Raw genomic sequence first — 11,410 nt, forward strand, 5'->3', positions numbered from 1 at the left:
TATGGTAATTTTATGTAAGAAGGTTACGCATAGTAAAAACAGGCGTTTTACACTCCATTTATGGTTATTTGGGAGAGGAGACGGGATGGGGAATAAATCACTTGCATGTACGAACAATCTTCCGCTAGCTGGGAATTATAATGTGAACTTTGTACAGGTTCTGGTTCTGACTTTTGTGCGTACGCACACTTTTAGGATGAAATCTACTCAGAGTTGTATACATGAGGTCCCTGGTTTTGAGTTGAGTAAAATTGTAGGAGAAATACCTTGTTGACAGGTTGAATGTTTGAAGAGGAGATGATTAGAGACATCAGCCTCTGTGAGAGGAGAGACCGAAAAAAATGAGGAATGTGGGTGTTTGGTGTTTTTGAGTTTGTGGTTTTAGGGTTAGTGGAGGGGGGTTAAGGTTAGTTGGGTTATGGCTTGGGTTAGCAATGAGGATTGGCTGTTGTGTGTTGTTACTCTGATGAAGAATGTCAAAGCCAGGGGCTGAAGGTTATAGATAGCAGCACATTCAGTCTATCCTGTCAATGTGTCAAATCCAGATCTTGGTCAGGCTCAGGATGTAGAGAGCTGACTGACTGTCAATGGCAGGAATGATATCAGCTTGGTTTACTGTTGACTGGCAGTTCCTGGGGAAGACCTTCTTAAACCTACAAATTCATTATTACTTTTAGTTTCATACATTTGAAAACTGCTGAGGCAGTCATGGTCATCGCCTTTGGTCAATTTTCTTCAACTGAACTATAACAAACTCTCCTCCTTGTGTTGTGCATGTTGAGGGCATGTTTAGCTGAAAAGTATGCACAGATGCACACTACCAAACTCCACTAGAAAAAGTATGATCCTGGCATTTTTTGCTTAATGTTTTCAACATACTATGATTTGGGCACTAAAGCACGGATTCTAATTCTGCATACCATTTAATACACATAGTAAGTGAAATGGGACACAGGGCAAGTTTGTTTTCCAGCCTGGACCATTTCCTTGCTCCGGTTCCAGTTAGAAACATTTTTAGGTCAGGAAGACATAACACCACCCTAAGAAGCCGATGGCAGATTTCTGTGAGTTGAAATCTAATAAGCTTGCAATGTTGCACCTGGGGCTGTGTGTGTTACTTAATTTGCAGTGCAAGGGTAGAGTCCACGGGGACATTTGTGGTACTTTCATGAGCGAGTGAAAAGTTGGAAATGTAGGGAAAACAAGTTTTGAATGACTAGTTACCCCAAGGGCAAAAATGCCATACATCTACATTACAGCTTGAATTATAACAGCGATTCAAACTGTTTTGCAGGTTTTTAAGTTGTACATTTTAGGGTTTTTTTTTCCTAAGTTTCAAACTACGTTTAACTTGACACAATATACTAAAAATACTGTTTATGATGCAATGCAACAATATAAGTCTAATGCATGTGTAGCCTACATAGAGGCATCCTTAGAGAAGCATTGTAATAATTCTACCTCTTGTAGATTGTCACATTTAATTGCAAAATGGATTGCTGTACAGTGAAATTGTATGAAATCATACATTTAGTTTGAATAAATTTATACAAATTCTAGATGTGCAAAAACGTGAATGTGTAATGCGGAAATAAGAGAAAGTTGCGCGTGAACATGCTTATTTAATTTTTTCCCCTCCCCTTTTCTCCTCAATTTGGAATGCCCAAATCCCAATGCACTAAGTCCTCGTGGTGGCGTAGTGACTCGCCTCAATCTGGGTGGCGGAGGACTAATCTCAGTTAACTCCACGCCTGAGACTGTCAATCCGCGCATCTTATCACATGGCTTGATGAGTGCATTATTGTGGAGACGTAGCGCATGTGGAGGCTTCACGCTATTCTCCACAGCATCCATGCACAACTCACCACGCGCCCCACCGAGAGCAAGAACCAAATTATAGCGACCACGAGGAGGTTACCCCATGTGACTCTACCCTCCCTAGCAACCGGGCCAATTTGGTTGCTTAGGAGACCTGACTGGAGTCACTCAGCATGCCCTGGATATATATATTAAGTATAAGGTCAAGAAATTTAAAGTAAAGTCAGAACTGTGGCTTAATAATCACACTCGCATCCTTAGGCAGAACCGAAATGGAAGAAAGATAAATTACAGGTCTCTCTTCAAATTTTGAGAGGGATGAAATACCAGACAGCTGTTAGGACTGCAAGAGAAATAAAAATTGGAAAAAATGTTTGAGATTAAATCTGGGTTTCCCGCTCAAGTTATCGATTCTGTGGTGACAACTAGTAATGGTAATATTTTTGACCAGTTTGACCCTGTTTCTCTGTTACATGTTAAAGATATTATTGTTAGCTTGAAGCCCACTTGTTTTTGTGACGCTATCCCCACATGTCTTCTCAGGGAGATCGTTTATGTTATTAATCCTACTATTACCTCCATCATTAATAGTAGTCTCCATACTGGGAGTGTTCCACTTTGCTTTAAACAAGTGGTTGTTCAGCCGCTTCTTAAGAAGCCAAGTGTAGACCCTTTAGAGTTGAAAAATTATCAGCCTATTTCTAAGAGACCTTGTTTATCTAAACTTTTAGAAAAAGTAGTTCTTGCACAGTTGACTTTTTTTCAGGGAGGAATACAATTTAGATCAGGTCACAGCATAGAGTCTGCACTATTAAGAGTTGTGAATGACCTTCTCTTAATCAGAGATTCATGCAATTATACTGCCTTAATTTTATTGGACCTGAGTGCAGTATTTGACACAATAGACCATGCAATTCTTATTAATCGGTTTTCGCAGGTGGCTGTGATTCACTGGACAGTCCTAAAATGGTTCTCCTCTTATCTTGAGAACAGAAATTTTGTGAGATTTGGTGCATTTTCATCATCCTCGGCACCTTTTTTGGGCCCGCTGGAGGTTCTGTGAATATAGCCACTAATTTAAGTCTATGGTTGGCTTATTTGCACAAACATATAAGCAATTTCTTTTTTTTTTAATAAGCATATCAATGCTGTGGCTAAGAGCTGTTTTTTCCAGCTTAGCTAAGAGAATTGGTTTAAGTTTAGCAATGGATCTAAGGATTTAGAGGAGGTCGTACATGCTTTTATTTCTTCTTGTTTAGATTATTGCAACGTTATTTATGTTGGGACCTGTTAGGCTTTGATTTTGTGGCTACAGTTAGTTCAGAAAGCGGCGGCCAGGTTGCTCACGAAAGCGAAGAAGAGGGACTATATTTCTCCAATATTGTTCTCGCTTCAGTGGCTGCTGGTTGAGTTTAGGATAAAATGTCAGGTCCTGCTGTATGTTTTTAAAGCAATGCATGGAATGGCTCCTCCTTATATTTCTGACATCACTTTTCACCAGTCTTCTAGATCACTAAGATCGGCAAACAAGTTACTACTTACTATTCTGAGGTCGAACTAAAACTCAAAGGGGATTGAGCCTTTTTGTTGCGGGTCCAAGGCTGTGGAGCAGCTTGCCACTTGAAATTAGAGCCGCCAACAATATCATTATTTTTAAAGCTTGTTTAAAAAATTACTTGTTCTTTGGCTTTTAAGTGGCAGGATCTTGTGTGTTGTGTTTTGAGTGGTGTTTTAAGTGTACTTTGTTTTATGTTTTATTGTGTTGAAATGTGCTTTATAAAATAAATGAAATGAAATGATTAATATATATGGGGTTCCAATCCTGAACTGAGTTTAGTGCAATTTTGGACCAAAGACGTGAGCATCTACCTCATACTCTGAATGTTTTAGGATGTTCACAGTGTTGTTTAGTTCTACTGACTGGAGAAGTTATTTTCATCCTGGTGGTCAAGCACTCTTGAGATTGCTTGGCAGTGTTAAAGGGGGAAATTGATGTCCCAGGACACACTAATATCATGACTGAACAATAACTGCTGGTTAGGATGCATCTGGTTGTGTAAAACATGTTCTGACTTATGGTTCAATGAGGCCCATTTATCACAATCATGTTTAATGGCTGGTATAGTGCAGTCTTACATGAGAATCATTACTGTAGCAATCGTTAATCTGTGCATCACCAATACGTATATTCAGTGTCTAAGTATAGTGAGCTACAGTGTCAGATTTTATTTTTATTTATTAACGTGCAATATTTGGCCTTTGGAATTGACAGGGATTTTTACATTTTATGAAGGCAATTTTTTGTTCCTGACCATATAAAAACACAGCGCATTGTCCATTTTATGTCCATTTTTTTTATTTAAATTGTTTAATCTCAATAATTGTGGCTGCTACCAAATCAAATACAAAAGTAGCTGTAAATAATGCACAATAAGTCATACCACAATAAACATTCTACTAGAATACATTTTAAAATAATGGGTTAGATTATACAGTGTCATTGTAAATTTTTATGTAGTTTGTTTGTTTTGTGTCATATTGTATGCTCTGTATTTGATCAGGGGTTAGTAGTGCGGTCTCACTGCAGTGTGAGTTAGCACATGATTTAGCATGTAACATGTAGTTTTCTCACACAATAAGACGTGTTACTTCTCTTTTTCGTAGTAACACATAGTGACATTTATCTGTGTGTTTTTTTCACAGATATTAGCCTTGTACAAACACCACAACCCTGGTGCATCTGCCCACCCTTGCTGTGCACCTGCAGTCTTAGACCCTCTGCCAATTATTTACTATGTGGGAAGACAACACAAGGTAAATGCATCTTCATCTATTTTAACAGCATCCCAACCTCATGCACCAGAATCAGAATCAGGCAGGGAGCAACCAATAATCCGCTCTGCAGTCCGAAATGTCCTTGGTAGTCTTCTGATATATGATTTCATAGCTGCACCAAACTAGACAGTTATTGAAGTGCAGAGGACAGACTCAGTGACTGCTGAGTAGAACTGTATCAGCAGCGCCTGTGGCAGGTTGAACTTCCTCAACTGGCAAAGGAAGTACAACCTCTGCTGGGGCTTTTTCACAATAAGTAATACTTTCCATGTACAGGGTAGAAATTGGTGTCCAATCACAGAAATCGTATGTTAGATAAACTATTATCTTAAAATTAACACCCTTAAAATGGTGGTTATACCTCTGCAACCATATTAGTTTTGACCTTCTTGACTGTTTTCAACAATTAAAACCATGCAACAGTGCCATAATCTTTAACTGATGTTACATTTTTTGTAGATAAAATATTTAATGATTAACTTTTTAATAACAAACTTTTTCTTATTAGGGTCATTCCTATAATTCTGTGCCTTTAAGTCCCTAATACAAGTTACTGTGTTTATAATGTTTAATTTAAACCAAACGTTGCTGCTGGCAATGACAATGATGAAGAAGATGAATTAAAGAACCCAAGTGCAATTTATTAACAAACGGGAAATCCCCCCCCCCAAAAAACCTAACTATAAACTTAAAACATTAACTTGACATGAACAATGTTACCAAACATATAATACCTGACAAGGGAAAATGAAAAACATGAGGGCTTAAATACTAGACATGGGAGAACATTAACCAATGAACAAACAGAACTCTAAACAAGATAATCAAACAATGAACCAGTGAAGACAAGACATATGAACATGGACGGAAAACAGTACATCACATGACCAGGAAACTCATGAAATGAAATGGGAACTAGAATTACAAAATAAAAGACACGATATAGATGAACACACACATTAAACATTACACCACTAGGGGCGGCTCCTGATGCCCCAAAACATGGACAAACACATAAAACACGACATAGTTCTGTAAGGAGCTGGGGAGGGGGGCCTTGAGGCATGGGGTGTGGCCTGGAGAGACAATACACGGAGCATGGGACCAGGGTAGAGTCAATGGAAGGTGGGGCCCTGAGAGGCTCGACGGTTGGTGCTGTGAAAGGTAGGGTTGTGAGAGGCTTCAGGGGCAGAGCCATGTAAAGCAGAGCTGTGAGAGACTTGAAAGGTGACACCATGGAACTTGGTGCCCGGAGAGCAGCCGAAGACTCTAAGAGCCAGGATGAAGCCGATGGCAGGGAGGACCAATGCGGTGCTGGAGGCTCGGAGGAGCAAGGCGGAGCTGGGGGATTGGAAGACTGAGGCAGAGCAGGTGGGACTGAGGACCAAGGTTGAGCCGGAGGGAAGGTGGTTCCCGGTAGATCTGACGGAGTATTGGAGAGCCAAGGCAGAGCCAGGTGACCAACAGACCAAAGAGGAGCCGGAGGTTCCACGTCATGGGAATGCAGAGCCGAGGTGATGTCGAGGGACCAACAGGCCAAGGTGGATTCCAGGGCTCAGAGGGTCCAGGCAGGGTCAGAGGGTTGAAAGATCCCCTTGCCTGCTCAGGAGAACTAAGGGTGGGTACAAGGGCAGGAATCATCTCCAGGTCTAATAGCTCAGATGTGGCAGACTGAGGTGTGGCTGTGACATGGCATGGAGCAGACTCAGGCATGGCTGTGATGTGGCACGGAGCAGGCTGAGGATCCAGGGCAAAAGACGCTGCTAGCACAGCAACCATGACGTGGAACTCTGGCTCGCCGGCCATGACGTGGAACTCACTCTGGCTCGCCGGACATGACGTGGAACTCTGGCTCGCCGGACATGACGTGGAACTCTGGTTCACTGGCCATGACGTGGAACTCTGGCTTGGCATCGCCTCCCCCACAGTATATGTAGAACCCGTAATCAGCAGGGCAAGGTCGATATACTGGACCAGATTGAGGGAACTGCGACCACCAGGCATTAAAGATGAGACTGGCTCACTCAATCCAAACTGGAAATAGTCTTTGAACACAACCTCATTAAAGTCCACCTGACTGGCCAGATTGCAGAAGTCCTCTACGTAACTTCCAGGGGATGACTCCCCTGATGTAGGCGAAGAAGCCGAACTGCTGGGTTCATAATGGGTGGTCAGGTATTTCTGTAATGTTGCTGCTGGCAATGACAATAATGAAGAAGATGAATTGAAGAACCCAAGTGCAATTTATTAACAAACATGAAATCCCCCCCAAAAAATAACTATAATCTTGAAACATAAACTTGACTTGTCATTAACTTGACTTGACATAAACTTCATTTCCAAACATATAATACCTGACAAGGGACAATGGAAAACATGAGGGCTTAAATACTAGACATGGGAGAACATAAACCAATGAAGACAAAACACATGAACATGGAGGGAAAACAGTACATCACATGACCAAGAAACACATGACATGAAACAGGAACTAGAATTACAAAATAAAAGACATGATATACATGAACACACATTAAACATTACAAATTACACTTTAACATTATAAATAGTCTTTATTATTTTTTACACACTGTTTATTTCATGGCCTGTTTTGTACCCTTTTGGTGGAAAGTGCCAGGGAACACCCTGAGCCCCCACCCCCCATTGATTCACAGACTAATGTAGAAATACATTAACAATGTGAATGAGTCATTCTGTCTTGTCTGGTTCTAGGTGGAGCAGTTGTCCAATATGGTGGTGAGAAGCTGCAAGTGCAGTTAGTTTATCTAGCCGCAGAACATCTGTTTATCTCCAAAAGCTCTCCATGACTCTCCCTCTGGACCGTAAACAAGCAAACGCATGATCCTACAAAGAGACGGACTTATAAAGTTTCTGTGGCCAAGGAAATGAGGAGCTGACATGGAAAAATCCACAGGATTGAGAGATGGGGAAAGTCAAAGGAAAAGACAAAATAGCAGACTTTAGATTTCTTTTTTGGCTCTACCCCTCCACACCATCACAAGAACACAAACATTTCATAAAACATTTCACCAAACAAGCTCAATATTAAACCAAATATATGCTTTGTTATGTTTCTAAATGTTTTTTTTTTTTTACATTATTCATACCCATTAAATTATTTTGGTGGTTATGTTAATGATTCGATTGTACCATAGAGGCAGCCGTGTAGTGTTGCATGCCAAATGTACAATGAAGATTTCTTATGGTGCTGTATTGAGGAAGGAAATGATGTCACAGGAACATCCATCTATGCATAAATCAACATTAAATAACACACCTAAAGAGACGACAACAGTCTTTGCACTAAAAGATGGAGAGGAAGACTAGACTGAAGGTCCCAGGAGTTCATGACAATGGTTCAATTGTTTTTGAATGTGCAGACAGCTTCCTTCATTTAAGGATCTTACCTGAACAGGTGCATGTAAGAGACCCTGGCTATGGAACCAGTTGATGTCATCTCTTGGAAGTGGGAATAATTCAAGGAACACTAGACCATAGAAATGTAGCCAAGTCTTCTAGCAAATATTCATGACACTGATGGACCATGAAGGCCACGTCCTAAAGTGGTCATGTGGTCCTTAATTACTGCACACTATCAAGTGTCAAAGGAGTACTTCTTTTAAAATCCCCTTCAGGTCCTCCTGGGGTCAGTCCGTTATTTCAACATCAAGTGATTTTAAAGGTACAATATATTTCAGTGAATCTCACCAAAACATGTCCAGGTCATATATTGCCACAAAATCAAAAGAAAACATAAGACATTATATTTTACATAAGGTTTTTGTGATTTTATTTTCATGGCACTTACTTAAATTGTCTCTTACTGTAATGCAAACATTACTTTAATTACTACAATGCTTCCATATGTTTGTCTTTTTTTAATTTTTTTATTCCATTATTCCTAATGGTGATTCTTATTAGTTTATCATTGCTGTAATTCAGTTCCTTTTTATTGTATAACAGTAAAACAAATTATTTTAATACACCACAATATTTTTGTCTTATTTTCTGGTACAAGTATCTTAACATCCTTGTACTGTTAAAAAAAAAAAAAAAAAAAACGGTACAACATGATTTATAAAAAAAACTTTGTACAATTTTTATATATATATTTTTTTAATGTTTTAATTTTGAGAATTTGAAGAGGAAATGTGCTTTATACTGTAGTTGTCATTCAGTTCTTACAACGCAAAAAAATGGTAATGATCCTAAAACTAGGCAACCATTTTTAATGTAAAAACATTTTCAAATTAGTTGTTTTTTAGTGTGACATAGGACCCAGACATGTTCTTGACAGGTTTCATGAGATTCACCCGTGTTTGTGCAAGTGTGTAACTTTCTGTTTGTTTAAGTGTGGAATCTGTGTCATTAAATAAATAGTTCACCCAGTAATGAACATTCTCCAACCATTTCCTCACCTCCATGTCATCCCAAATGTGTATGACTTTCTTCTTCTTCAGAACACACATTTTTAGAAGAATATCTCCAGTCTGTAGGTCATTACAATGCAAGCGAATGGGTCACAAAAGGTACATAAAGGCAAAATAAAAGTAATCCATAACACTCTAGTGGATAAATAAATATCTTCAGAAGGGATATGATAGGTGTGTGTGAGAAACAGATCAATATTTCAGACAGATTTTGCAAGAAATTCTTCTCCCTGCCCAGTAGGGGGCATATGCAGGAAGAATGTGAATCACCAACAACACAAGAAGTATGTGAATGTTAAAGTGGAGATTCTCAAACGGAAGGCTGCAGCTTAGCAAGGCTGCGTCCTTCCTAGAACAATCCTTCTGAGGCTGTAGACTAGAATGAGACTGTCTAGTAAGCACACGTGGCAAACCATATGCTTAGAACCATGGGATTTTTTATTTTTAGAAAACCATATACTTATAAGAAAACAAGATATATGTCTTTAATCCCTTAATTATGTTAATTATGCCTTTATATTATACATTTTGCAACACAAATTTTAGACTACATCAAATGTGAAAAAATGGAACCCTAGACTTGAATTTGAAAAGCTTTAAAACTTTTAAAGCTTTTCAAATTCATGTAATTTATTGTATTGTCTAAACTACTTGCATACTTTTCTACATATTGTCATTGCTGAAAATGCAAATACAAACTTGAAGAGAGAGAAATTAAGCTGTGTCATAAAGGTCTCCGCCTCCGTTCTCACGCAACGTTTCCGCTAAACCAATTTGGGACATATGCAAAGGATTGTATATGATTAAAGGCCACAAAGATTACACAGAATGTATCCTCCAAAATATGGCAAAGAAGGCTGCGAAATTAGGCTGCCTTCCAAGTATCCTCACAATTGAGGCAGCCTTCGAAGATGCTTGATGACATGGCAGCCGAGATATCCAGCCTATTGAGGCTGAAGCCTTCCGATTGAGAAGCACTCATTGACTGAGCAGAGAGGAGAATTTATAGTAAAAACAGACTTAAATATTGATCTGTTTCTCACCCACACCTATCATATCGCTTCTGAAGAAATGGATTACTTTTATGCTGATCTATGTGGTTTTTGGAGCTTTAAAATGTTGGCACCCCTTCACTTGAGGACCTACAGAGTTGAAATATTCTTCTAAAAATCTTAATTTGTGTTCTGCAGAAGAACGTAAGTCATGCACATCTGGGATGGCATGAGGGTGTGTAAAAGATGAGAGAATTGTAATTATTAGGTGACCTATTCCTTTAACGTGTGTGTGTGTGCGTGTGTGCGTGTGTGTGTGTGCGTGTGCGCGTGTGTGTGTGTTCTCAGCTGTGTTGGCTTTATGTTGACAACTGTATGAGGAACATTAGTGTGGATATTTATAGAGACTTCATGTTTTTCCGCAATGTCGAGTAATGGGAATTATGTTCTGTTTGTTAAAGATAACATGGCCGAGCCTACACATGTTGCTTCCCAATGCAATACAACCTGGTTGTTTTGGGCTATTAACAAAATCTTTTTATATGTACAAGTTTAAATGTTTTGACTGTTTTAAACATTGTAATTGTAGTGTTTTAAATGTGAGTGTATGTCTGTTTCATCAATTCAGTGATGCAGGTGTCTCTTGACACTCATTTTACATACACACAGTGTTCAATAACATAATATCATGTTTTACCTATTGTTTGCACTTATTCTTATTGTGTCCCATTCACTGTTTCAATAAACACAACTCTATACCAGTCTGCTGACTTGTCTTGACAAAAATACAGATTGTAAGTAGAAGGTTATTGCCAGTGTTCTAAGCATCAACTTTATTTTAGGGATCAGAATTAGACAGTAGTAAATGACTAATAATTAGACTCGTAAGGGACTGGTTAAGGATGAATTTAGAATTATAAGGTATTTATTAGGCCTTTGTTCGCTGATTTCTTACCCTTGCCTAATAGCCTCTTTATATTTATACAAATGTATACAAAACAAAAGATACTAATAGCTAGTAAGGTGCAAAATAATTTTCTTTAGGTTCTCATTACACTGTTTGAATATGCAGCTTGTAAGTATAAAATAAATATAAGGCAGAGACTTTTGTTAATTAGTGTAAATAGAAAAACAAAGTGCAAATAGTGTTCGATGCAATTTGCACCCCTAATTGAATCCTTCCATAGAGAATAGGGCCATCACTGCAGCGTGTTTATTGTCTTTATTTAGAGTCCCACTGACACCCTACACTAATGGCACATTCCACTGCTGTTTAGTGCTGCCTCAACGTGGGTGGGATTATAGGCTGATCAT

General features: G+C 38.9%; 1 protein-coding gene across 1 annotated transcript in view; it reads left to right on the forward strand.

Moving 5' to 3' along the window:
- Positions 1–10,964, forward strand: part of LOC127630064 (transforming growth factor beta-1 proprotein-like) — a 38,349-nt gene extending 27,385 nt beyond the window's left edge. Inside the window, exons 7-8 of the mRNA XM_052107472.1 lie at positions 4,522–4,632; positions 7,387–10,964. Of these exons, the coding sequence (XP_051963432.1) occupies positions 4,522–4,632; positions 7,387–7,434 (159 nt within the window). The 3' untranslated portion in view covers positions 7,435–10,964. The remainder of the gene's footprint in view (positions 1–4,521; positions 4,633–7,386) is intronic.
- Positions 10,965–11,410: the final 446 nt, after the last annotated feature.

Source organism: Xyrauchen texanus, chromosome 36 (genome assembly GCF_025860055.1).
Source record: "Xyrauchen texanus isolate HMW12.3.18 chromosome 36, RBS_HiC_50CHRs, whole genome shotgun sequence".
NCBI classification, from domain to species: Eukaryota; Metazoa; Chordata; class Actinopteri; order Cypriniformes; family Catostomidae; genus Xyrauchen; species Xyrauchen texanus.